This window comes from Sinocyclocheilus rhinocerous, unplaced genomic scaffold (assembly GCF_001515625.1).
Source record: "Sinocyclocheilus rhinocerous isolate Xijiao unplaced genomic scaffold, SAMN03320098_v1.1 scaffold946, whole genome shotgun sequence".
NCBI lineage: Eukaryota > Metazoa > Chordata > Actinopteri > Cypriniformes > Cyprinidae > Sinocyclocheilus > Sinocyclocheilus rhinocerous.
This window is the reverse complement of record NW_015633151.1, coordinates 2,206,836-2,233,589: the sequence shown is the minus strand read 5'-3', so window position 1 is coordinate 2,233,589 and position 26,754 is coordinate 2,206,836. Positions and strand designations below refer to the sequence as shown.

General features: G+C 37.4%; 4 protein-coding genes across 6 annotated transcripts in view; 2 read left to right on the top strand and 2 right to left on the bottom strand.

Annotated features, from left to right (window-relative positions):
- The first annotated feature begins 131 nt into the window (after positions 1–131).
- On the top strand, positions 132–8,583 carry LOC107743191 (glucosylceramidase-like). Its single transcript, XM_016556333.1, has 10 exons — positions 132–447; positions 532–720; positions 1,798–1,944; positions 2,031–2,164; positions 3,159–3,331; positions 3,453–3,690; positions 3,797–4,021; positions 6,562–6,725; positions 7,020–7,136; positions 7,579–8,583. The coding sequence occupies exons 1-10, from the start codon at positions 357–359 to the stop codon at positions 7,682–7,684; spliced, it is 1,584 nt and encodes a 527-aa protein (XP_016411819.1). The 5' UTR covers positions 132–356; the 3' UTR covers positions 7,685–8,583.
- On the bottom strand, positions 8,075–19,477 carry LOC107743193 (E3 ubiquitin-protein ligase RNF115-like). The gene is made up of 9 exons (XM_016556335.1): positions 19,364–19,477; positions 18,250–18,308; positions 15,234–15,288; positions 14,833–15,101; positions 13,743–13,811; positions 10,917–10,989; positions 10,738–10,831; positions 10,367–10,482; positions 8,075–9,004 (listed from the first exon to the last, which is right to left on the bottom strand). Exons 1-9 carry the CDS (start codon positions 19,439–19,441, stop codon positions 8,885–8,887), a joined length of 933 nt encoding a protein of 310 aa, XP_016411821.1. The 5' UTR covers positions 19,442–19,477; the 3' UTR covers positions 8,075–8,884.
- A 489-nt stretch (positions 19,478–19,966) lies between these two features.
- On the top strand, positions 19,967–26,501 carry LOC107743190 (DNA-directed RNA polymerase III subunit RPC3). Of its 3 annotated transcripts, XR_001640380.1 has the most exons (16): positions 19,968–20,093; positions 20,946–21,092; positions 21,225–21,489; positions 22,650–22,868; positions 23,094–23,176; positions 23,270–23,371; positions 23,571–23,663; positions 23,854–23,934; positions 24,031–24,082; positions 24,651–24,711; positions 24,792–24,942; positions 25,142–25,243; positions 25,330–25,379; positions 25,461–25,610; positions 25,697–26,404; positions 26,446–26,501. XR_001640380.1 is itself a non-coding variant. In XM_016556331.1 (15 exons), the coding sequence occupies exons 2-15, from the start codon at positions 20,946–20,948 to the stop codon at positions 25,776–25,778; spliced, it is 1,623 nt and encodes a 540-aa protein (XP_016411817.1). In that variant the 5' UTR covers positions 19,969–20,093; the 3' UTR covers positions 25,779–25,987. The 3 variants fall into 3 exon arrangements, 2 of the variants coding, with proteins under 2 accessions (XP_016411818.1, XP_016411817.1); XM_016556331.1 differs by lacking the exon at positions 26,446–26,501 and having other exon boundaries at positions 19,969–20,093; positions 22,665–22,868; positions 25,697–25,987; XM_016556332.1 differs by lacking the exons at positions 23,571–23,663; positions 26,446–26,501 and having other exon boundaries at positions 19,967–20,093; positions 25,697–25,987.
- LOC107743189 (integrin alpha-10-like) overlaps positions 26,058–26,754 on the bottom strand; it is a 39,199-nt gene continuing 38,502 nt past the window's right edge. Inside the window, exon 30 of the mRNA XM_016556330.1 lies at positions 26,058–26,720. Coding sequence (XP_016411816.1) covers positions 26,664–26,720 — 57 coding nt within the window. The 3' untranslated portion in view covers positions 26,058–26,663. The remainder of the gene's footprint in view (positions 26,721–26,754) is intronic.

Here is a 26,754-nt window from a genome sequence, read left to right as displayed (position 1 = left end):
CTTGGAAAATGTGTGCTGCCTTTTTTTTTTAAAGGTATGATTTGATTTTTGAACTGACTTGATAAAACCATTTATCTTTAAAAAAACATTGTTGTTGGATGTCATGTGGTGAATGAGGTGGTCATGTGATCGCAGTCTCACGCGGAACTCAGTCGCACGGTGCGTGGTTGACTGTTGACGGTCCAGAAACTGTATGCCGAAGATTAAAATGGTTCTTTAAAACAACATTTAGAGGACAGTAATGATTATAATATTTCCGTTTTCAAGCGTCGGATAAACGTTAAATACAAATAAGCGTTTGTCTGCTAGGAATAAGTTGTGGGAGCGCGTTTAATATTTGACAGAGCGTTGTTTACATGCAACAAAAATCTCCACAGCATCTCATCGACAGAATGAGAGAAACGCTTCTTTTCATTCTGCTGACTGGAGTAATCACTATAGCAAGAGGTGTGTAATCAGATAAATAATATGGGAGATATGTTGACCTGCTGTTTTATTTGTATCTGTCTGCTTGTTTGTTCATATGTCCAGCTGACGACTGTCAAGCACTGAATTTCGGTCATGGTTCGGTTGTGTGTGTGTGCAATGCGACATACTGCGACTCGGTGGGCAGGACTGGGTTGCCAGATCCCGGTCAGTTCTTGTCATATGTCAGCAGTAAAACTGGCAGCAGACTCGTGAAGAGTCAAGGCCAGTTCCAGAAGAACAGCACAGGTGCAGGTGAGACTGCAACTAATATCAATATGTCAACATTTTTTAAAGGGTTAGTTTATCTCCCCAAAATGAAAATCTGTCATCATATAGCCTACTCACCCTCATGAGTCATGTCACTACAAAACCATAAGACTTATGTTCATCTTTTGCAGCACAAATTACGATATTTTTTCCTATCCATTGAAAGTCAACCAAACTTTTTAGCATCAAAAAGAACTGTTTAAAGAGTTTAAAAAGGCCATATCCATATGAATGCAGCGGTTTAACCCAAGTCTTCTGAAGAGACACCATAGCTTTATGATAAACAATTTAATTTAGGCTTCACATACTGATATAGTCATAAATTGAGCTCATCAAATATTTTAAACACCTAGGTTTTTTTTATACATGAAAGGATTGTGAGAAAAGGATCACAGTTTCAATAAAAAAAATTTAGCAGCAAAAACTGTTTTCAACATTGGATAATAAGAAGCATTACGTATAATTAAGCACCAATGACATTTGATATCAACTGAGTGCCAAATCAGCATATTAGAATGATTTCTGAAGGATCATGTGACACTGAAGACTGGAGTAAAATTCAGCTTTGCCATCACATGAATAAATTACATTTAAATATATATTAAATTAGAAAACAGTTATTTTAAATTGCAATATTATTTCACAATATTACTGTTTTTTTACTTTTTTTGATGCAGCCTTAGTGAGCATGAGACTTCTTTCACAAACATTAAAAAAAGCTTAATTATTCCAAACGTGTGACCACTAATGTACAGTATGTGTAATTTTTATTTAGGCATCGTATCAAAATTGTATAATTTTACATTTTGTCATTAGTCCTTTTATGGAAAGTGGTCAAGAAAAGTAGAGAAAGAAGTATTATATATAATTATATATATTTAATATCCAGTCAAACCCCTGAATATGGAAGCATAAGAGTAGCAATATTCATTTTCCATTTTCCATTATATAAATTTAAATACAGAAATACATTGCCATTTTACATATTACATTTCAAAATGAATATTGCTACCTATATGCTTCCATACCTGGACCCCTCTCTTTCTATCTCCTCAATCTCAGCTCTCAGAATCACTCTGAATCCCAGTCAGAAGTATCAGCGCATTAAAGGATTCGGGGGAGCCATGACAGATGCAGCAGCTATGAATATTCTGTCCCTGTCCTCCGGAGCTCAGGACCAGCTGCTCAGACAGTACTTCTCCCCGGATGGTGAGCGGGACAGAGATTTGGAAACAGAAAAGAAAATAGGTTCAGCAGTCTGAGTTCTGAATGGTGCACATCCCTGTCTGTCACAGGTATAGAGTACCGTTTCGTGAGAGTGCCGATGGCCAGTTGTGATTTCTCAACTCGCCTCTACACGTACGCTGACACTCCAGAAGACTACGATCTCCAGAACTTCACCCTGGCTGAAGAGGATATTCACATGAAGGTATCATACACAAACAAAAACACAACATCACAGTTACAGGTGTGTGATATAAACCAAAAAAATTGTGTCTTGATATTTTTTAGGATTTTGTTGATAACAATAATTAGATAGTACTTAGCTGAGTGTGTTTTTGTGCTGGAATTTTGCTGGTTTAGGCCTGTTGTAGACAGTTGACTCCCAAAGTTGTTCATATTCTTTATATTCTGCACAGTGGTTAGTTCAGAACAATTAACTTTTAACTGACAGAAATTAACATTTCTATTAAGGGGAAATATTTGATTTTCAGGGGCATTTTTACCTTTATAAGGGCAATTTATCTTCTATGTCAAATTCTTTTGATTAATCAAATTCATTCAGTACTATAAGACTCTATGGTGTTTTAAAATATGAAATAATTTAAAAAAATTATATTGATATGAAATTTTAACTGCAAATTGGAGGTGGCATGTCCCTGTATATCTTATGTCAGATTCTTACATTTAATCAATAAATTCAAACAGAATAATAAAACAATATAGAATAATAAAAAATATATTGTACAAAACGTTGGATATTGAAATATGAAATGATTAAAACATTTACTTTTATTTTTAAATATGAAGCTAAAACGGTCAATAAATGGCAGCAAGTCCTTGTTTTAATGAGTGATAATGGCTGATTAATTCAGAAAAAAAGCAAGTGACTTTTTTTTATTAATAATCATTGAATCATTCACTCAATCAGTGCACAGATTCAAACAGCTGCTCCAGCTTTGTTTGGAACTATTTTCATTGGCATTCTAAGTGCATTCTAATAGGCTACACCACAGTCAAATGTGTAGACTCTCAAGATGCGATTTTGTTTATTTTTTTGCAAAGTGAGCAACATACTCAATACCTGCTGACACATTGTTAAAGCAACAATAACAATATTTTTGTAGACAATGCATTTCGCGCACCCCTAACCACAACACCACAGATGTCACACTCTGATTCATGTCATCTTTCTCTCCCAGATTCCCCTGCTGCAGCGGGCACAGGCTCTCTCTGCTCAGCCTCTCAATCTGTTTGCCAGTGCTTGGAGCGCCCCCGCCTGGCTGAAGACCAATGGTGCACTGATTGGCAAAGGCTCCCTCAAAGGCAAGCCAGGAGGCAAAGAGCATAAGACCTGGGCCCAGTACTACATTAGGTGCGTAAAGGAACCTAAAACTGTATTTAAATATCAATATCTTATCTACAACTAACTACAAAAGAAATACATTTCCAGCCTTTTTAACCTTTTAATAAGGCCTTTTACCTTTCCTATTCAGATTTCTAGAGGAATATGGGAAATATAATCTTTCTTTCTGGGGGTTGACATCAGGAAACGAGCCCACTGCAGGCGAAATGACAAATTACAGTTTTCAGGCTTTGGGTTTTACTCCGGAGACACAGCGCGACTGGATCGCCCTGGATCTGGGTCCAGGACTCCATTCCTCATCCTTTCCCCAGACCCGCCTTATGATCCTCGATGACAACCGACCTCTGCTTCCACACTGGGCCAAAGTGGTAAGTGAGGAGAGTGGACAAAAAGAAGGATGGGAGGATGATCATAAGGATGCGGGTGGTGGCAAAACTTTCATCTCTGTCTCTCCACCTCTCTTCCCTGTTGTAGGTTCTGAGTGACGTACAAGCGGCACGTTACGTCCACGGGATTGGTTTTCACTGGTATCTGAACAACATTGCGCCACCTGGCATCACCCTGACAACCACGCACCACCTCTACCCAGAGTACTTCCTGTTTGCAACCGAGGCGTGTGCTGGGTGGAGTCCGCTGGATCGTGGGGTGCGTCTGGGCAGCTGGGACAGAGCAGAAGATTATGCACATGACATCATACAGGTACACGGTGTATTTTGATTATTTATTTATTCATTAAAAATTATTACTTACTTTATACAGTGGTGGCCAAAATTGTATATTTAAGCGGTTTCAGTTGTTTTTGCTAAATTGGCCATTACAATACCCATAAAATGAACTATTGCCGGAACTACCTGCTACGGAAGGAATCTGCTGGAACATTGAAATGGATGGACTGGCCCCCTCAAAGTCCGGACCTCAACCCCATCGAGCAAATTTGGGGCGAGTTGGAAAATAAACTGGACAGATCTATTGTACATTGAAAGGAAAGCCTTTGGCTTGAGTTGCAGAAGGCATGGGCAAACATTAGTGTTGAAGTTCTCAGGAAATATACTGACACTATGCCAGAGACATGTGCTGCTGTAATTGCTGCAAAAGGTGGACATACCAAAATATTAAAGTTAAAAGTGGATAAAAACAGTACGACTCCCTTCATCTGATATTTGTTGTTCTCAGAGCAACCATCTGCATGTTTCATGAACATTATGAAATTAAATCATGTTTTGGAGGCAAAAAAGGTCAATATTTTATATACAGTGGGTACGGAAAGTATTCAGACCCCCTTAAATTTTTCACTCTTTGTCACCTGTCCAATACAGTCCCAACAGTGAAGCATGGTGGTGGCAGCATCATGCTGTGGGGGTGTTTTTCAGCTGCAGGGACAGGACGACTGGTTGCAATCGAGGGAAAGATGAATGCGGCCAAGTACAGGGATATCCTGGGCGAAAACCTTCTCCAGAGTGCTCAGGACCTCAGACTGGAACTAAGGTTTACCTTCCAACAAGACAATGACCCTAAGCACACAGCTAAAATAACGAAGGAGTGGCTTCTCAACAACTCTGTGACTGTTCTTGAATGGCCCAGCCAGAGCCCTGACTTAAACCCAATTGAGCATCTCTGGAGAGACCTAAAAATGGCTGTCCACCAACGTTTACCATCCAACCTGATAGAACTGGAGAGGATCTGCAAGGAGGAATGGCAGAGGATCCCCAAATCCATGTGTGAAAAACTTGTTGCATCTTTCCCAAAGACTCATGGCTGTATTAGATCAAATGGGTGCTTCTACTAAATACTGAGCATTTTTCAGTTTTTCTTTTTTAATAAATCTGCAAAGATGTCAACAATTCTGTGTTTTTCTGTCAATATGGGGTGCTGTGTGTACATTAATGAGGAAAAAAAATTAACTTAAATGATTTTAGCAAATGGCTGCAATATAACAAAGAGTGAAAAATTTAAGGGGGTCTGAATACTTTCCGTACCCACTGTATATCAGATCTGTGAGGTGTTCTAACAATTTTGGCCACCACTGTATAATAACTCTCTCTTCCTTCGGCTTGCTCCCTTTTTATCAGGGGTCGCCACAGCGGAGTGATCCGCACAACTGATTTGGCACATGTTTTACGCCGGATGCCCTTCCTGCCGCAACCCAGCACTGAGAGTACCACCACTGTATAATAACAATATATGTAAATAAAATTAAATATTTAAGGGATAATGTACAGTATATCTAGCCAGTTGTTATTGTGGAATAGACCCCGACAAGGTGATCTTGTATCGCCCTGAAGGGATTTATTTTGCAATAACACCCAGGTGGATGTACATTATCCCACTTATTACACGGCTACTTCCCACATAAGTAAATAATTGGACACAAAATATTCATTTGAGTTGAAATAAAACACAAAGCTTCCGTGAAGAAAACAGTTCGTAGTAAGTGGCTTTTTGCCTACACAAATGAACAAGTTCAAACTAGACGAACATTTGAGGGATAAGGTACAGTCATACCACTTATTACACAGCTTCTCACCACATGGGGACAAGAGATACTGATTTGTAACTTTTTTAAAGTCTTACCTGTTTATTATGTTATTGACAACAATAACAGAGATGCAAGATGGAAGCAGCTGTGTTTAAATGAAACAAGAGAGTGAGTCTGTGATACCCGGATGAGCTGTATGTTATTCGCCGTTGCTATTGACAAAGGTTGTTATTGGGAAATAACACACCTCCAAATGTAGTAACAGACCAATCAAAATCAAGTATTCCACAGAACCATGTAAAAATGTATTTGGAAAAAGAAAAAAAAAATACTGCATAATAATGGTGTTGATTTTAAGGGCTTATATTCAGAAGGAAATATACATATATATATTATATGTATAATGTATATATTATACATATCAAATATATTATTATCATTATTTAATAAAGGCTTACATGTGGAGTTTATTCATATTTAATGTTATTTATAAATATTTAAAATTATTAATTCATATTATATTTATTTAATATTTAATTATATATATAAGCCTTTTCCCCCTCATCTCTTTTGTTTCCTTTAGAAAGGATTCTAAAATATATTTTCTAGAAAAATGTACAGGCAAAATTTTGTGGGGCCATTAATATACACTATATTTTTGTGCACTGCCACTTATATACAAAGTGGTTGCAATATAATGTATAGAAAATGTTTTATGTAATTATTTAAAAATGATTATATAATGTCCCTTCTCTTTATTTAGGACCTGAATAACTTTGTGACTGGCTGGACAGACTGGAACTTGACCCTTAATCAGGATGGAGGGCCAAATTGGGTTAAGAACTTTGTGGACAGCCCTATTATTGTGGACTCAAGTAAAGACGTCTTCTACAAGCAGCCCACCTTCTACAGCATGGCCCACTTCAGGTAAAACCCGTTCAAGGCACCGTTAACAGTGACAAGATTCAGCTCTTGGACAAAAATGGTTTCTAAAGATTAAATATAGCTTTCACTAGCATACATGTTTACTGCTAAACAGCTATTTCTGTAATTTAATTGTAAACATAGGTAAGCAAGTTGACTTTTTTTCCATCATACTTGGGTTGTGTAAAACTACACATTTCATAAATCTTAGTTATATAATACAAATACAGCATTCTTCAATACAATATGTAGAACTTTGACTTAGCTGAGCATTGAGTAACTTTTTGTACCTGACAGCAAGTTCCTGTGGGAGGGGTCACAGAGAGTGGGCGTGTCCTTCAGTCAGCACACCAGCCTGGACATTTCTGCCTATATCAGACCTGATGCCTCAGCCGTGCTAATCATTCTCAACAGGTAAAAGAATGTGATCATTTACACTCAAATGGTGTTGTTGCATCATTTCAGGTGTACAGGTGCATCTCAATAAATTAGAATGTTGTGGAAAAGTTCAGTAATTAAAGCAAATGGAGCCCCTACCAAGTATTGAGTACATGTACAGTAACTGAACATACTTTCCAGAAGGCCAACTATTCACTAAAAATGTTTTTTTTATTGAAGTATGAAGTTCTTATGAAGTATTCTAATTTGTTGTGAATTGGTGGGTTTTTGTTAAATGTGAGCCAAAATCATCACAATTAAAAGAACCAAAGACTTAAACTACTTCAGTCTGTGTGCATTGAATTTATTTAATACACAAGTTTCACAATTTGAGTTGAATTACTGAAATAAATGAACTTTTCCACGGCATTCTAATTTATTGAGATGCACCTGTATATAACATGTTATGAAATTGCAGGTCTGAAGAAGAGGTGCAGTTTGAAGTTTGGGATCAAACGCTGGGCTTTCTGCCAGGAAGTGCTCCACCTCACTCAATCCTCACACTACTGTGGAGCAGACGCTGAACGGCTGTACCAAACACCGCGTCAATAAGCCACATATGCACCTTATCGAGTAACTCAAACCATTTCAAATGACTGCAGCAACCACGATTACAAAGAAATCATTTCACTAGATTCAACGGTGGTTTATAATCTATCCATCTCGCTTGATAAGCTGTTTTGGTGCATGGCAGTCAGATTTATGGGACAGTTATCAATTTTAAAGGCAATAATGTGATTGAGTCATGTTTTAACAAGTAATGCTAGCATTCCTGGAAAAACTTGATGTATAAAATTCCTTGCACTAAACACACGAAGAATTAAAATGATGCAATAAACGCAACTTCTCACAGCCATCTCGTCTGAGAACGCATATTTATGTCAACAAAAATCAAATAGGAAGATCTGAATGCATTTGTTGTTCATCTGTATCATAAGATCAACATGTTGCCTTGTTTTTATTCAGTTTTATTATTAATACATCATGGTCATACACATCATATAATATATATTTATATACTTTAATATTTAGCAATTCATCGTCGTTTTTTTTGTCTTCCTTAAATGAGTTTGCCAACTAAAATTATTTACATTAGAAGAAACTGTAATAGAAATGAGAGTGAAAGGAACTAAATCAAATTAAACTGAATGACATTGATGGGTTTGTCATATATACACACACCAGAGTTGGAATCAAAAAGGAGAGAGAGAGACTAAACTTCATGATCTCCTGGACAAAAGGGATGTGAGAACAACAGAAGGCCTGGGGAAGTAAAACAACGTTCATAAACCGCAAAGACACGGCACCCCATCCCAATGAGAATTCACATTGAACGACAAGAGGCGGGGAGTACAGCTCGTCTCTGGGAAACCGAACACTGTACCATCTAAATGTGGGTTGGGGAGTTGTGCTGCTACAGCAACAATATGTGCCCGACCCTACCCTCATCCTGCACTGTTTGTTTGTTCACTCGGGGAAGGAAAAAGGGAAGGGTAAACTAGGCGAAAACTCTGGAGATCAAAGACGTCTGAAAGACACAGAAACATTAGGATAGACACAACTGAGAAGGACGGTGTTAGAGAACAGAAGTAAACAAACCATAGTAAAAATACACCAGCATGGTGGGATGAACACAAAGAATAGACAAAAAAAAAAAAAGCAGAGAGAGACAAATAAGCTTGGGTTAAGACAGAGAGCTCGGATGAGACGGCCGGACGTGTGTTTCAGAAGGACCATCTCTCCGGTGTGCGAGGATCAGTGTTTAGGGAGGAAGGCTCTGATGAGGACCGAGTGCCGCTTTCATCCCCATTGAGGCTCTTCCTGCACACAGGACATGTGTCGTGCTTCAGGGAGGAAGAAGAGAGAAAGGTATGTCAGTGACGATTCGTGACCTTGAAAATATAGTTCAAACTGAAACTGAACTTTCATAAGTGAACATAAGTGACTAAAATCTGAGCATGATTTGATCTAATAAGCACAAAAATGCAAACTTTCCGGTTCTGAACAAAATAGTTACTTTTCACCCCTGACACAGTCTGCTGTGTTGGTTTCAGTGAATTCATAAAGAATACATATGATGACTTTTTGGCTAAAACTTTTTGTAAGGCTGCATAATTTCTCCGTTTACTGCTTATAACATTCCTTTGCATCTGGGAACACACTTGCACCATCAGTCAACTTAATACAAAAGTAAATATTTTCCAGATAATGTTTAATTTGTCTTGGCTTCAGAACAATAATATATGAGCCAATTATTGAATTTAACAAACAACGCTGTCTTTAATATCACACTTACATTATTTTTCAAAAAATTGAGGTAAGTACTTAAAAAAAAAAAAAAACTTTTATTCAGTGAGAACAGAATAAAAACATTATAAATGTCTTTACTATTTCAAAGAAATACTGTTTTTTGTTTTTATTTTACTTTCTGATTATCTAAGAATCCTGAAAAAATCACTTTCCACAAAAATATTAAGCAGCACAACTATTTTCAACGTTGATAATAAGAAAGGTTACTAGAGCAGCAACTCAGCATATTAGAATGATTTCTGAAGGAACGTGTGACACTGAAAACTAGAGTAATGCATGTATAAAATTCAGTTTTGCAATCACAAGAAATGTTTTTTTTTTTTAATGTACTAAAATTTTAAACAATTTAAATTGTAATATTTTTTCATAACATGACTGCTTTAGTATATTTTTGATCAAACAAATACAGCATTGGTCAGAGTTCTTTAAGACAAAAACAAATAATTAAAAACTTTTACCAACCCCAAACTTTTGAACAGTAGTCAACATTGAATAAATTTGGAAAATACACAGCTGCCTATAAGGAAGAAGATCAAGTGAATCATCCTTTTTTTTTTTTCTTGGTCACATTTTGTTAATTCCATCTGTGCAAATCACTTGGATATTGCGGAGTCAATAAAATGTGTGTTTGGAGAAGAAGAAAAAAAACCCTAAAAATATTCCAGATGTTTTTACACTTATTTTGAGCTGCAACTCCAACCCCTTAATTACATTTATCAGATGTTTATACACAAATAAAATAAAATGCTTTCAGAATATATTTCTGTAATATATTTCCATTACCGTTCATCATTTTTCCGTACTTCAAAAGATTCTTATATCTAAATGTTTTTCCCATGTCTTTTCCCCATTCTCTCCCTTTAGTCTGGCTCCTTCATCCCTATTGTTTCTCTCACCAGTTCAAGCCAGGGCACGATGCAGTCACTATGGAAGATGTGGTTACAGGGCAGCTGCCTGACCGGCTCACCGACCGTGTAGTCTTCCTTACATACAGGGCACTCCATATTGCAGTCTAGGAAAAGCGAGGAGAGAGAGAGAGAGAGACAGCATGCAGGGGGTGAGAATAATGAGATTTCAGTAGACGAGCGCGGCCTCAAATGGGAATTAGAATTCATCACCACACAAGACTCGTACTGGTAGGTCAATGACCCCCACTGAGTCTGAAAGCCTTAAATCATAACTGAAATGGCACACTGTGCCTCTGACAGACCAGAAGAAAACAACAACAAGAGCTTCAAAGAAAAGGGAAGAGAGAGGAGAGACTAACCAGTGTGTTCCTGAGTGATGATAACAGTGGGGAGGGAGGAAATTTTCTCTTTCTCAGCAGGAGGAGGACCCGTGTTCTCAAACTGACCCAATAACTGTGTGAGAGAAAAACTCAGATGATCAGCTTGTTTGCACAGCCACAGATCAGGTAAAGTGCACACACAACCCCTGCTTAGCTACCTGTGTGATGACTGCATCCAGACCCCCCTGTCCCCAGGCGTAGTCCCCAGGGTTTGAGTGCAGCATGCCCGTCCTAACACACACATACACAAACACCAAGATGACCAGTATGTATGTTATTATGTATTTATGTTTTAATGCCATATCAGTAACAATGGCTGTCATTTCAATACACCATTTACAATAATATAACCTTTTCTTAAAGGGGTCATGAATCTTGTGAATCATGATCGTTTGACATATAAGTGGTCATTGTACCATAAAAACATCCTGTAATTTTCAGAACTCAACTTTGTCGTTACTCTAAAAACAGCAGTCTGTCAAAACGACAGCTTTTGGAATGTTCTGCTCTATGATGTAATAGTGTGGATCCTATTCGTGCATGTAGGGGTTTACGAGAGAGGTGAACGTGCAGGTCTATGTAGAAACCAAACGATAAAGATGGCTCTGAAGACAACAAGATGCTGTGCAGTGCCAAGTTGTGGAAAAAACAGTATTTTTATTTCCTTCCTTCTGATCGCAATATTAGGAACGAGTGAAAGAACTTTTTTAATGAAGTTCCAGACCGTGTCAGAAAGAACTCTGTCTTTTGTTCACTTCATTTTACCACGGATTCGTTTACAAACAAGGCACAATTCGACGTGGGATTTTTAAAAAGATTGAAACTAAAAGACGATGCTGCGCTGGCTATATTGGATCCGACAGCAACACACAAGTGTGAGTAACTGTTTTTATTACGTGATCTCTATTGCTTTGTCTGTTAAATAAATCATTTGTTATGTACTTTATGCGTTTTTAACCTAAATCACAGCAGCGTCCATCTGTGAAGGGTGTAGACTGTCAAACATATACAACTGTTAGCAAATCATAGCAGAGGGCGTTTACTTCCGAGTCTACAATCTGCCACGCCTATTCAAAGAGAGCGTTTTGATGAGGGGGGTCAAAAATAAGACTAACAAAAATAATAGCCTATTACTTCTAAATTATGTTTTTTGATGTTAAAATCTTTAATTCAATTCAAGTCACTTATTTCAACACTCAACAATAACACTCAATTAAAAAAAAAAAAAATCTTCATGTCAGTTCATGTTCAGTTTATGATCCCTTTAAGAAGCAATCACTAAACAAAAAACAACAATAGTACTGATAAGAATCCTATAGAATCTTTTAATCAATGATAAAAATTATAAACATTTTTTCCAGGAGAAACTTTTTAAAATGTCTTTTAATATATTTTCTCAGTAAAAACGTGGTCTAGTATTATTTAAAATTTGGACATTCTATTAAAATATGTGTTACACAAAAAAAAAGTCTTATACAAGTCACAAACTGGTCCACATATAATCTGTATCTATCTATCTATCTATCTAATATATATATATATATTATATATATATATATTAGTACATTTGATAACTATATTGTAATCATATATAATAGGTTGATATAATATAACTTAATATTAAGTTGCTATGGCTACTTACCCTGAGAGTAACCTCCGTTTTTGAAACCGAAAGCTGAGTTTATCCGCTTACTTACCCTTAAACATACCTGGGTATGTCACATAACCTGCTTTCTGGAATACCCCCCCAGGACACCCCTGGTTTAACTAGGCCATATAATAGTCCAGGGGTGTCAAACTCAATTGCTGGAGGGCACATTGTAAATTTAATAAAAATTAAAAAACCTGAAATAAGTACCTTGCGTAAGTATTCATACCCTTAACTAAATATTTAGCTGAAGCACCTTTACAGCCTCAAGTCTTTTTTTGTTTGATGCGACAAGTTTGTTCATCAGCATTTGGCAATTATCTACTATTCTTCTCCTCACCTCTTCACCTCTCAAGCTCTGTCAGGTTGGATGAGGGCAGACGCACATTTTCAGGTTTCTCCAGAAATATTTGACTGGGTTCAAGCTCAGGCTCTGGCTGGGCCACTCAAGGACATTCACAGAGTTGTCTATAAGCCACTCTTGCTGTGTACTTAGATTCATTGTCCTGTTGGAAGGTGAACCTTCTGCCCAGTCTGAGGTTCTGGATGCTCTGGATTAGGTTTTCATTAAGGCTATCTCAATATTTTGGTGCATTGAGCTTTTCTTCTACTCTGACTAGTCCCTGCCGCTGAAAAACACCCCCACAGCATGAGGCTGCTAACAGAACACTTTACTTTTGGGATGGTACTCTGCAGGTGATGAGCAGAGCTGGTTTCCTTCAAACATGATGTTTGGAATTGAGGTTCATTAGACCAGAGAATATTGTTTCTCACAGTCTGAAGGTCCTTTAGGTGCTTTTTTGCAAATTCCAAGTGTGTTTTCATGTGTATCCACTGAAGAGAGGATTGAGTTTGGCCATAGATTGATGTGGAAAAAAATAAGGCAGCAACATAAAACGTGAAAAAAATGAAGGGGTATGAATACTTCCGCAAGGAACTGTATATATCTATATATATATATATATATATAGATATATTAGAGCTGTCAAATGATTGTGCTGTCAAACGATCCAAAATAAAAGTGTTTGTTTACATTATATGTGTAATGTGTAAATGAATTATATATTAAAAAACGATGTTAAGTAGTAACGTTGTAGTAAGAGTTGTTGTATGCCATAATTCAGTGAAGCTTAACAACTCTGAAATATCAATTAGGCTACCTCATATATTTAAATTAAAAGACCACTACAAGTGTCATCTAGAAGACATCTGTCATTCTCATATTTTCTTTAATTAAAAAAAGAACCAAACATAAAATAAATACATTTATCTATCTATATATACTGACTGCCCAAATTACATAGTTGCAAAATACTGAGTAAAATGTTTTCTTTACCATGACAGTGGAGGAGAGCCTGGTACTCCTGAATTGGCAAAAAGGCCTGCGAGAAACTGCTGTACTATTCTAGAAGGAGAGAGGAGACATCAGTGAGGAACTGATATTGGTGTGGGGGGAAATTCTGCCAACTTCCTTCATTTTTTTTATTGACATTTCATGAGCTGTTTTAATCAGTCATCTGACCCACATGCAGTACATATAAATATTGCCGTCAAAACCTTCCAAGCCTACAGATTTTGTTCTCAACATTTTTTTTTGACATAACAGTTTTACACATACTAGTTGAGAAGAACAGTCTCATTCATGTTACTAAGCTGGGACATAAACCTTTCTACATAAGAAGTTTACTACCTATTGTAATACTATGGCAGAACTAAAGTTATGGGGTTATTTCTTACAATTTTTTAACCTTTATTTGCTATTTATTATGCCTATATTCAGTTTGTTAAGTTTACTGCATTGTTTTCTAAGAAATCTAAATGTCCTGCCATTCAAAAATATACAATAGCATATGCTCTATTCACACCAACTTTGATATTTAAAAAAAAAAAAGATGCATCCTTTATTTTTATTACTATCATTATTATTATTTAACACGAGGATACCTATTATTTATAGGTTATTATTTTTACCTAGTGTTTTTTCCTAAGGGTCATGATTTAGTTTATATTTAATTATTACAATCACTGTACCTTGTATTATAACATCCTTGCATTAAAATGCAGCCATGTAAAGCAACTTATAATATGTGCATGTGCATATATATACCAGGCAGAGTTCGATTGATGAAACACTGTACTTTCCTTGCAAACAAATTGATTCTATATTCCTTAAAATGCATCACAACAGCTTGATTAATCTGCAAACTGTCACTTTGCTGAGACAATTTGCTCTTTATTAAGCATACCAAATATTCGTGCTGGTCTCGCATTTGGTGTGAACAGGTCTTCAGCAGAGATTCAGTTAAAATTCAAAAAAGAAACTACGACAGATGAAAGGGCAACCTCAGAGAAAAGAGAATGAAAACAAATCCACTGATTTGGGATACAGAACATGACCAAATGAAAAGCTGAGATATTTAACTTACCCCTCAACAGCGGGAGAGCGATCCGGTCGACTGCTTCCTCTGGATCGGTACCTCCTCTGCGTGTGCAGGCGTGGAGGACGACCAGGACCCCAATGCTCTCCTCCGCCTAGAGGGCCGCTCAGGGACCCACCAAGCCCACCTGGGACAGAACCGCCGAATGGCCCTGTTCCGAGACTCCCAGACCCACTGCCCCCTCCCGGGACCCGCTCAGAGTCAGGACTGTCTAGATCCAGACTGAACGGCCTCTCCACGAACAACAGCTGCCATAGCTACAGTGAAATAGTGCAAGATGAGTAGTGCAATCTACCTCACTCTAACTTATTCAAAAACTCCTTATCAACAACAGCTACACAATCTCTATCTGACAGGAAAGATGTTGTGGAAAGAAGGGGTCAACATACCTCGGCAAACTGTGAAGCTGTGTCATCAAGGCTATTTGAACTACTGTCCAGAAGACTAAGGATGAAACAATCACATTCATGTCAGATCTGGCTACATACTGCCGTTTCATGGAACTTGGCAACATACACTGCAGTACAGCTGACTGTCACAGTGAGGGAGTCATCGATCTAAACCAGCGCTTCTCAATCCAGAACTGCACAATTTGAATCTCTCACTCATTTAAAGGCTAAGACAGCTGCTTTGCTGCCCATGGTGCCCAGACAATGACTTCACAGAAGCATTTTAGTGATAAGGCACCACCTAAGAAAACTGGTTACGTCTGTTTTCATGTGAGCTTTAGTCACAACCAAGCAAATATTTAATGACTGCAGTGTTTATTGTTCGTTAGGAATGGTGACGCGTTAAAAGAATTCAAAAAATGTCATTCACCTCATTTATTTTGTTTTTTAATGTATACCATATTCAACAGCTGAACTACACAAGCAGAATGGTGGGATACCACAGGCATCTATGCTGCCTTCAAAAGATGACCAACACTTCCCTACTACATAGTATGCAAAAAGGAGTATATAAAATGTAAAACATAAGTGAACATTACCCAAATAACTGACTGCATCAGCTGAGATTGCATTCAACCAGTGGACACTTTGCTATCCTACAATGCCAAAGCAGCTGAGGAGTCATTCGATTTGAAAAGTTGAGAGAGCTGTGAGTTGAGCAACTCTTTTCTAGTGTAAGTAGGTCAATGACAAATAAGAGTGTCCAAGATAAAGAAATAAAACAGTTTTTAAAATCTCGTTTTAACGCGTGCAAAGCTGTTAGAAGTGAACTCATTCATGGTTTTGAAAAACTTTTATACAAATTTCAAGAAAAGTTTCATGACACTAAATGAAACTTAGTGTCATGAACTAAGTTTTAATGACACTAAAATGTCTTATGTTGTAACCACCAAGAGAAAGGTAGTAAAAATTAAAATGCCCACAGCTTATATTTTATTTTAAGCAAATATTATGAATTATTAATTCCAATAATGTATTTAGCTTATTACATAAGCTTTTCGGAGGGTTGCACCACATTCCACAACTTGAACTAACCTTGCTGTATCATATGATCAAATTATCATATATTTTAAGAGACATTTTCAACCTTGACCCACAGTCATTAGGGTCTGCAAAGTATATAATATCATTTCCTGTTGTTTTTTTTTTTTCCTGAAATATTTCTGCACATCAGTTGTGCCACATGACTTTCAAGCAAAAAAATGTAATTAACAAAACTTAACCACTGTTTTTTTCTAGCAAATATAAAAAGACCATGCGAACTACTTAATGTTTTTTTTTTTTCAAATCACTATGTATAAATTCCATTTTTTAATGCATTTTAAATAAATGAATATATCTGCAAAAAGCATTTCACAAACCACAATGTCATCGACAAGTTATTTTAAATTACTTGTTCAATACCCCTCAAGTAACTTATTTTCAAGGTTATTGCTTGTACATCATAAGCAAAAGAATAAATTTGTTACCAACCTATTCTAACTTATAAGTCATATGTAAAAAAAAAAATCATACCTTGACAAAGGCTACTTGTTTGGCGAAATGTTGGTAACACATAAAGCCCTGTTCAGACTACACAATTTTAGCCCGATTTTGCCACGATCTGCTTGACGTAGGGTGTCGTGGGGAATCGTATACGACAATGGACGTCGGGACGCACGATTCAATCGTTTCATCTCATGTAGTGTGTCAGTGCACGACACCTCTGCGATGCTTCACGACGTCAACACAGAAAGACTAGCATGTTTAATTTTTTTTCTGTCGTACACGACAAGTTCCATCACAGCTATGACACTGGCCAATAGGAGCACAGAAGCGCCTTTGTACAAGCTTTCAAACATGCCGAAACGAAAGGGAGACATGGTATCGGTCCTGCTAGGTGTAATGGAGGAAAATGTTCGTGGAGCTACGGCAACAATACTCCTGCATTTATGATGAGGGACTACCGCGACACAGTGAAAAAAGGTCAAATAAAAACTGTTACCTCAGTTCTCTTTGACAGTCCATACCATCCAGATTTGTGTCCATTGTCAGGTTTTCTTTCTTTTTTGGGCTTTTCTAACAAGACAGGGCAAAACACGCTGTTTGCTAGCCATTGTTTGTTTACGCTCATAGCACCTTTCTTGTCTTGCGCTATTGATGACAGCACGCACGTTGTTAATGACGGCATGCGATGAATGGTTGGGTAGCATCGTATAGTCTGACATGTTTCTTGTTCACGACACGACAAGATTTTATGAGTCAAAATCGCATAATCTGACACAGTGACTGTCGTAACCGACAAAAAAATCGTGTAGTCTGAACGGGGCTTAACCAGTGCTTAAGAGAGTGTGCAGTTATATTTTTCTTCATTTAGTCTGTTCCTTTAACTTGCACCTAAAAAAGGTGTGCGTTTGTTTTACTACTTTAATGTTCAGCAATGTATTCACAGCATTCAAAAGTTCTTCAATCAACAGTCGCGAGGTTCTTCAAGTACTTTCACAGTATGCACTGAATATAATGATTTCAGATGCAACACAGGTCTACTAAAGACCTAATCTTATAAATAAAAGAAGACATCCACAATGTGCAGTACGCTGGAAAAAAAAGACCAGGATTGGGAACCACTAATCTAAACCCTTTCCCCAATAAATTCCAATATGACCCAAACTAAACTGGAATTAAACAGAATTCAACTGAATCCTTCCTGTTCCTCTGGCAGAATGGTGGCATAAACTATGAATGATCTTCAACTCTGCTTAATTTATCAATATTAAAAAATTACATCACAGCTCAGTGTTCACATCTTTTACTTCTCATGCCCATTTGGTGGTGCTACAAATCCAGGTGACACAATCGACTTCTTTACATACTCCAAAAGGTACTGAAAGAGCTGCCATAGTAATCTAGCAGTGCAGGAGTTGCAACATGCCACTGGAGGCAACGAATGAGGAAGTGCAGCCATTGAAAAGCTCACCTGGAGTCTTCTGTAACCTCCTCGATGAAGCCCGAGTCACATCTGGGACAGATATACTCCTGAACACAAGCAAAATCACAATTAGAATACAATGTCGGAAAATCACATTGTTGACATCAACAATGTAAACAAACAAAACAAAAAAAGCTGTGTTTTTTTGTGAGGACACACACATTTGCATAGCACTACAATACACACTCATTTGAATTTTAAAACAAATAGTCCCGTACGAGGAGAGACACTCCCTGTAATGTGTGTCATGACAATTGCTGGCTGATTCAAAAGGCTGCTTCCCTATTTTTTCTCTGACTCGAACAGGTCAAGTCAGGTCATCCTGTGGGTCTCCAAAAAAAGTAGGACAATGGCTGCTTATCTTGACATACAGCACAACTCGGGACACTATTGTGCCTTATTCACAGTTTCACACTATATACACTAACCATATACACTACCTATATACACTACCTTCTGTATACAGACGTTTACTAAGTTAAATGGGTAGTAAACACACAACTCATCCTCACCAGGACAGCTCATGATGAATTGACTTACTGACACACAGACCAACAAGTGCTTAAATTAAACAGTCATTGACAGATTTGCGATGCACGTCAAATGTCATGTTACAAATAAGTAAAACAGAAACAGAAATATTTAGTATTCCGGTTTCGCTTTTGAAGAGAGTTCAGGATTGATCCCACTTAAAGACGTTTTTGAAAATCTCTAAACGGTAACAGCATGAACCGAGCGCTTATTAAAGCCAAACATTTCCTAAAATTTGAAAAAGTCACTATTTGTACAGTAAGATAGTACGAAAACATAACAAAACCACTAGATTTGAGTGTAGCATTTGTGCTAAAGATAAAATACGTGAGTTTTCTCCGTTTTTACGTGAACGAATAGCAGTCTTACGTTTAAAAATACCGGTCACTGATAAATACGTTTGTTTTTAGTGTACAAACAACAAGGCACGACAGGCCTTTCGCCCACATCAGGTTGATACACTGCTACCATGCTAACTTTAGCACAACAGCGAGACCTGCGAGAGCGACAGCGGCAGAGCACAAACCGACTAAGATGAACCGGCTGTGCGTTACAAGCGACGCGGACTCACCGGCAGTTTGGGGTTCACTTCACCCTTACAACAGTGACAGAAGAAGCGATGCGGAGGGACCGCCGCAGCCTCCGCCATGTTTTCCGTGAGACTGTCTGTGCCCCAAACAGCAGCAGCGCTGGCCGTCGGTCCGCCCACTGCGGAGGGTGGCGCTCTGACATGAGCTCGGAGGTCCGATTAACTGTAGCGAGTCGATTCACTCGGACGGTTCGTTCAATGAACCGGTCGAAGCAATACACTGATTCAAGTTTATTTGTTATACATCCTTACAGCGGCAGTGAAATGTGGTTTTTACAAGCCTGTAAAAAGTAAAGTTAAAATAAAGGGAGTGATTAATTTACAATAATAGTACATTATTAATTCAAATAATCCATAATACACTGATGTACATTATTATGTTTGTTTCATTCATCTAGATATTTTAGGCAATATAGAAATCCTGGCCAGGACACGTCCTGTGAAAATGGCACGTATGGTCACCCTAATCTAATTGTTTTACTTTAAAAACATAGTTCATGTAGTCGAGTGATTCACAGTCGGCTCTTCTGAATCATTAAAAGAATCAGTTCATTGCAACGATTCGTTCGCTGATCAGGCATCACACTGGAGCTCCACCTGACCACGGAAATTCGTCAGTGCTGATCTTTACACAACGCCTGAACAACACATGTGATATTAAAAAAGAGAGAGATTAAAACTCTAAACACGTACAGCTAGATCATTTTTAGAGGTAGGTTAATTTTTGCTCATGTGCATGATTGTGTGTTTTTGTGCAATGTTAGGGTAAATTAGATGTTTGATTTGTAGAAAGGCCAGACAGCAGCTAATGCTGCTTTCATGTGTTAGATTGTGTAATGAATGAGTATCACGTAGAACCTAAATATTAATTATTTTTACTGTACGTTTTGAACAGGATGCTCTTTTGATGCTTTTAATACTGCTTTCAGGTACTGGTTACAACACTCTGTGATGTGACAGCATGTTAAGTGTTAGTGTTCTGGTCAGAATGAAAAACTTTAAACAATGTGCTTCTCTTCCTATGAACCTTCGTAAATGATGCAATCAAATGAAGTGGCTGTGTAATACAGATTTTGGACTCAGACATTGATCATATTCATAAAAAATATATTTTATTGACGTTTATTTAATTATATTTATTTACATTTTATTAAATATTATTATTTTGACTAATTTATTGTAAAATATTAAAATACATGCCAGTAGTTTGAGAGTAAAGAGATGCATGGAATGCTTCATGGGAGTTTTTATTTCTTTAGTAACAGCAATTTTTCTGATTGGTGGATCTTTCTTCAGGATTATGGGTAGTGTAGTTATTCACTGGGAACTCAACAATTAAAAATCAGTTAAAAAAATGAAATTGAAACTACAATGACTCTAGGCTACTACAGCCCCCACATAACTGCTTCAGAGCTTATGGTATGTCTTGAAAGCTTTATATGTTACCACTAAAATTATGATTCCACTCCATTGTCATATCCAGTAAAATTCGGGTTCAGTGTTTATAAAATCATGTTATTTCATGAGGTGTTTAAGTGATTGGTTGTTCCTCTCTTTCCTGTAGATGACAGCGCAGGAGGTGCGTTTGTGTGGGCTGCTGCTGCAGGAGCACTTTGGAGATGTGGTGGAGAAAGTGGGCACTCATCTGATCTGCAGTGGAGTTCTGACCTTGCGAGCACTTGCCCATGAGACCAAACTTCCTCTTGACCTGGTAATGTCATGCACTTTAGCTTTCTCCATTATTACATCCTTCCCTTTCTCTTCTCTTTCCATTCTTTCTGTCTTCCTTTTGCCGAGCCAGTAAATTCATCATATTCTCTTTAACACACTCTTCTCTTGCTAGGTCAAGAAGTCTCTGTGTGTGCTGATGCAGCATGGGATGTGTGCGTTTGGTGCTGGGCGTCGTGGGCCAGCGGGACCTGTGGAATATCACATCATCTGTGAGCACATCCTACACATGCTCCGTTATCCACGCTACATCTACACCGCCAAGAGTCTTTATGGAGACACAGGCGAGCTCATTGTTGAGGAGATACTGCAGAGCGGACAGATGACTATGAGCAGCACAGTCAAGACTGTAGCAGACCGGCTGACCCACAATATGCCAGGTGAGAAACTATAAGAATACAAGAAGACTGAAGGGCTAATTCATATAAACGAAACAGGATTTGAAAATACAGGGGTTTTATTTTTTGTAAGGATTTTGGCTTGCAGTATATATGATTGATTGCTCCAAACAAACTTTAAAGTGAGCTCAGCTCCTTTAAACCAAACTTAACTGAGACCATCTTGGTATGGGTATGGTTTGCTTATAACATGCATTATCAGCGTTCACCTTATTTTCAGAATTGCATAATGGCAAAAAATAAATCTTTATAAAAAAAATCACATAATGGCAAATATTTTGCAAGCTGTTTTACCATTCAAAGGGAATGTTGGCATACAGAGGAGGAAATTAGTTGCATATATTTTAGTTTATAGACTTGGCAGAAACTTATTAAAAATGACTGTAAACTTTAAAGACAAAGGTCTTTATACTACCTTGGAAAGTTTTGTGAAAGTTAAATAATATACATAGATACTATTCTATGCATTTTTGTTATGTATGTATTAATTTTTTTGTATTTACCACAATCATTCTTAAGTTTTGAACTTTTATTTTGATAGGAACATATATATTATTTTTTATTGAAATTTATCCTGCATCCAAGCCCGATATATCAGCCGATATTTGCCATTTTTTAAATATCTCTTTATTAATAACTTTTTTTTAATATTTGTGAAAAATACTGTAATAGGATTACAGATTCAAGAAGTTGTCATCTAAAGTACAAATATGTTTATCTGACGCAGTTATATTTTATATATTTATATTCTATTTTATATAAGGAAGGAAAGAAGTTGAATCTATCTATCTATCTATCTATCAGCCATCTGCCACCCTGCTCTCTAAGATATGGATATCGGTGGACCACTAATAATTATCATTCTCAATATTATATTATATTAATATTCAAGTTGGCTGGGTTTCACAAAAATAACACACGAAAAGCAGACTGAGTCTGTTTTTAAAATCAGTCAAAATGTAAACAGAACCAAGTTGTTCATTCACTTTTTGGGTTTGTCCAATTGTTTTTTTTTAGTTTTTTTTTTTTAAAGAGGACCAGACAAATGTGGTATAAAAAGAAAGAACGCTAAAATGACATCTGAAATAGGTTCCATCCACTTTCTTATGTCTTGACTTTTGTTTGAAATGTACCTATTGAAGCTCTTTTTGCACCAGAGGGCCAGAGTATGGACTACAGTGAGGTTGTCTCTGCATTCTCCCGGTTGGTGGAGACTCATTTCCTGCAGCGTTGTCCTCCTATGGCCTCAGCAGGATCATCAAGCTCAGGAGCAGTCAACACTCCCCTTCCAGCTGTAACACAGCCCACTAAACCAGAGGACCACCCAGAATGCTACAGACTACCCTACATCAATCTCACCGGTCAGTTACTTCAGTCAAAGCACTCATCATCACGCACTATTAAACTCTTTAGTGGTCAACTCATATGGTATATATAGTACCAGTGAAAATTGAGCTTATGCATAAATGCTTAAAATTATTTTAGTGTTCATTGGAAAATACAACAGGTAAAAGTTTTGAATATAGTTCTTATTGTTCACCATATGAATACAGTAAAACTGAGGTGGCTGAATTGTATTTATTCAGGTCAAGGAAAACGCAGACGCTCAAGTGAGGATGGTGAAGCTGAGCAGCGTGCGGCAAAGAAAGCCAAGACAGACAATAGTGAGGTATTACCATTGAGATGATGACATCACCCATCCACATGTTCATTAGCTGAGTTTTTCATGCATTGCACATCTGTTTTCTCCCTCTCTCTCCAGCGTGGTGATGAAGGGATCTATTGGCAGGTGAATTTTCAACGCTTTCACCTGCACTTCAGGGATCAGGCCATTATTAGTGCCGTTTCCTGTAAACTTGATCAGGTGACAGTAACCACCACTCTGTATATCAAATCATCTAAGATGTGCTGTGAGATATAATTAGGTTGTGGACTGAATATTCTTTCACGGCTGTATCTGAGACAGAATGTTCTGGATTCTCACATTTAGACATTCTCCTCCAGGGAAATAATAATAAGTCGGTAGAATGTAGGTCTTTATCTGCTAAATTTCTCCCCTGTAGGCTAGCAGTGAGATTGTTAGAACCATGTTGCGGATGAGTGAAGTTACAACGCCGGCTCACGCTGCTTTCACACAAGCCCTTTCTGCCAATGAGGTAATGGACAGACATGCATATTTTTGTTTGATAAGGCCCTTACTGAAAAACATTTAAAGAGACAGGTCTAATTAGTTCATTGGAGTTTAAAATGACAATGGCAGTGTGAACAGTCGGTCCTACAGATCAGCTTAGAAAACCAAACCAGATTGGGGTGAAGTGTGATCAAAGCCTTATTGTTTTCCATCAGATTTTCCGAGCTTTTCCATCCAGTTACAACATCGCCAGACCAATTTTAGACCAATACCTCACTCTCCTGGTGGATGATCCGGTAAAGCAATGCATACACAGATAAACACTACTATATAGTTGCTATTTATACAAGAATTAAATGACTTAAAAATTAATATGCATTTTGTTCTACTAGATGGAATTTGTGGGCAGGACAGGTGACAGTGGAGGAGGAATGTATGTTGTCAGTATCCCTTTAAAACACTACCTGAAAGAAAAAAGGAAGTTTTCCATGTCTGACTGCAAACCGTTTTTATTATTTATTTCATCAAAAGTTTGGGGTAGTAAGATTTTTTTCTATTTTAAATAAATGCTGTTCTTTTGACTTTTCTATTCATTAAGGAATTCTAAAAAATTGTATCACGGTTTCCACACACAAAAAAAAAAACTGTTTTCAAAATTTAATATAAGAAGAAATGTTTCTTAAGCAACAAATTAGCATATTAGAATAATTTATGAAGGATCGTGTGACACTAAAAATGTGAGTTGCTAAAATTTGGCTTGCCATCCCAGGAATAAATATTAAAATATATTAAAATATAAATATTACTTCTTTTAGTAATTCACTGTTACTGCTGATTTTGCTTTATTTTTGATTAGATGCAGCATTGGTGAACATAAGGGACGTCTTTCAAAAACATTGAAATTTTACCAACCACAGAGCAGTTGTGAATTATTTTACATGATGTATCTATTTTTTCAACGACATAGTGTACAACTAATAATGAATTGGTTGACCCTTGACCCTGTGGTCAGATTTACATCGTGCACTGGCTAACCTGGCCAGAGCTACCCTAGAGTCTGTGGTCCAAGAGAGGTTAGTAGAGTCGTAGCGCTTTAGTTTCCTGAAATCTTTTGGTTGTGTTAGTTTCATGATGTGGCTGTGTTTTATGTCAGGTTTGGTTCCCGCTCAGCTCGAATCTTTCGTCTGTTACTGCGAAAACGGCACCTGGAACAGAAGCAGGTGGAGGATTTTGCCATGGTTCCTGCCAAAGAGGCCAAATACATGCTGTACACACTCCTGTCTGAGAACCTGGTCCAGCTACAGGTAGCACTCTCACAGGTTCTGTTCATAGAAATAGATTAGACTTAGTTTTAACAATAATGTACAGTATTTGAAAAATAATGTGTTTTTTGAACATTAAAGCATGTCAACATATTCTGTTACACCAAATAATGATCTTTAAAATAGCATCCTTTAACTGTAACAACCCTGGTTCATAGCACTCTTTGTACTGTATGTGCAGGAAATCCCCAAAACGCCAGACTACGCCCCTTCTCGCACCTTTTACCTGTACACAGTTAACCAGCTGCCCACCGCCAGACTACTTCTGCAACACTGCTACAAGGTACACAGCTCATATGAACATTCCTGGAATGTTTGTTTAATGCTTTTTATAATGTTTTGACATATTTGTATGTGGACCCCATACAGACAGTTGGCAACCTGATCGAGAGGCGGCTGTATGAGACCAAAGAGAACAAGCAAGTCCCATCTTTTGTGTCAATGAAAACATTTAATCTAAGTATCAGTCCTCAGTTATGTCTGTTAATTGATTTTGACAGGCGACTTTTGGAAAAGTCTCAGCGAATTGAGGCCATCCTGGCATCCTTGCAGGCCACAGGAGCAGAGGCGGCCCAGCTGACGGAGGTGGAGGAGATGATCACAGCTCCAGAACGACAGCAGCTCGAGACTTTACGACACCACATTAACAAGTACTACACAAACTAGTCACTCTCTACACATGAATCAGTCACATGATCATTAATCTCGTCTATTCTCTTTGTGCTTATGGTGGCAGGTTGGATTCCAGTGAAAACCAGGTGGATGAGACCATATTTCTTCTGGAATCCTATATCAACTCTACACAGGCCCCTCCCTGACAGTTTTTATATAACTTTAGACTAGTTCAGAAAATTGTTGATGTTTGTTTGAAAAGAAATGGGTGGCTATAGAAGAGAGATTTATTTATTTTGCAACAAGGAGTGACTAGTTTATATTTAATAGTGTGAGTATTTTGTGTAGCCGTGAACAATTTTATTTTCCACAGGAAAAAATAAAGATATAATTCTTTTATTTAATGGTTTACATTTTTTTTTAAATAATTTGTCTGAATGTCAAAAAAGCAAATGCAATTTACAAACCTATGCATTGAACATGAAGAATGAAACAGACATTTTTATTTCTGTTAAGAAAAAAAAAAAAAAAAATAGACTGCTTGGTATTATACCATATGTTTTCAACTTAAATACAAATTTCATTATTTTCTTTTTCACAAATAGTGCATTTGCTTGTTTTCCTGCTCGTTCTTTCAATGCAATGCAATTTTAAAGGATCTGGCTCTATGAAGCCATGCAGAGTGTCTCCCAGATTAACCTTCTTTCTTGTCCTTTTGCGACACAATTGGATTCTTGTGCTTTTTGATGCCACAACAGAATAACGTAACTAAATAACGTACTCGACTGACCTGCAAGAACTGAACTTTTACACATTGTGCATCCCTTTGCATGTTCATGTATTAAATATTTTGGCACATTTTAGCACTCTCAGCTCCATGTGAAATATTTTATCAAGTTTAAATCCATTCTGCAGATTTCCCCCCAAAATCAGCAAAGAAAATGAAGAATAAGTCTGTAGATTCCACCTGGACCTGATAATGGATTGTTTGTGGTCCTGGAGCAAGTGTCATGTCTCAAAGGGGAAGTAATGGCTACAGAAGGCATATTTCCTGGTTGTAAAGGAAACTCTGTTCAGTCTGCTCTGTAGTGTTAGTTGTCATCATTCTCATCCTCATCCTTCCTCTGTTTCCTTGTGAAAAACCCCAACTGTGAAGAAACATCAACACATGGCTTAAGACTG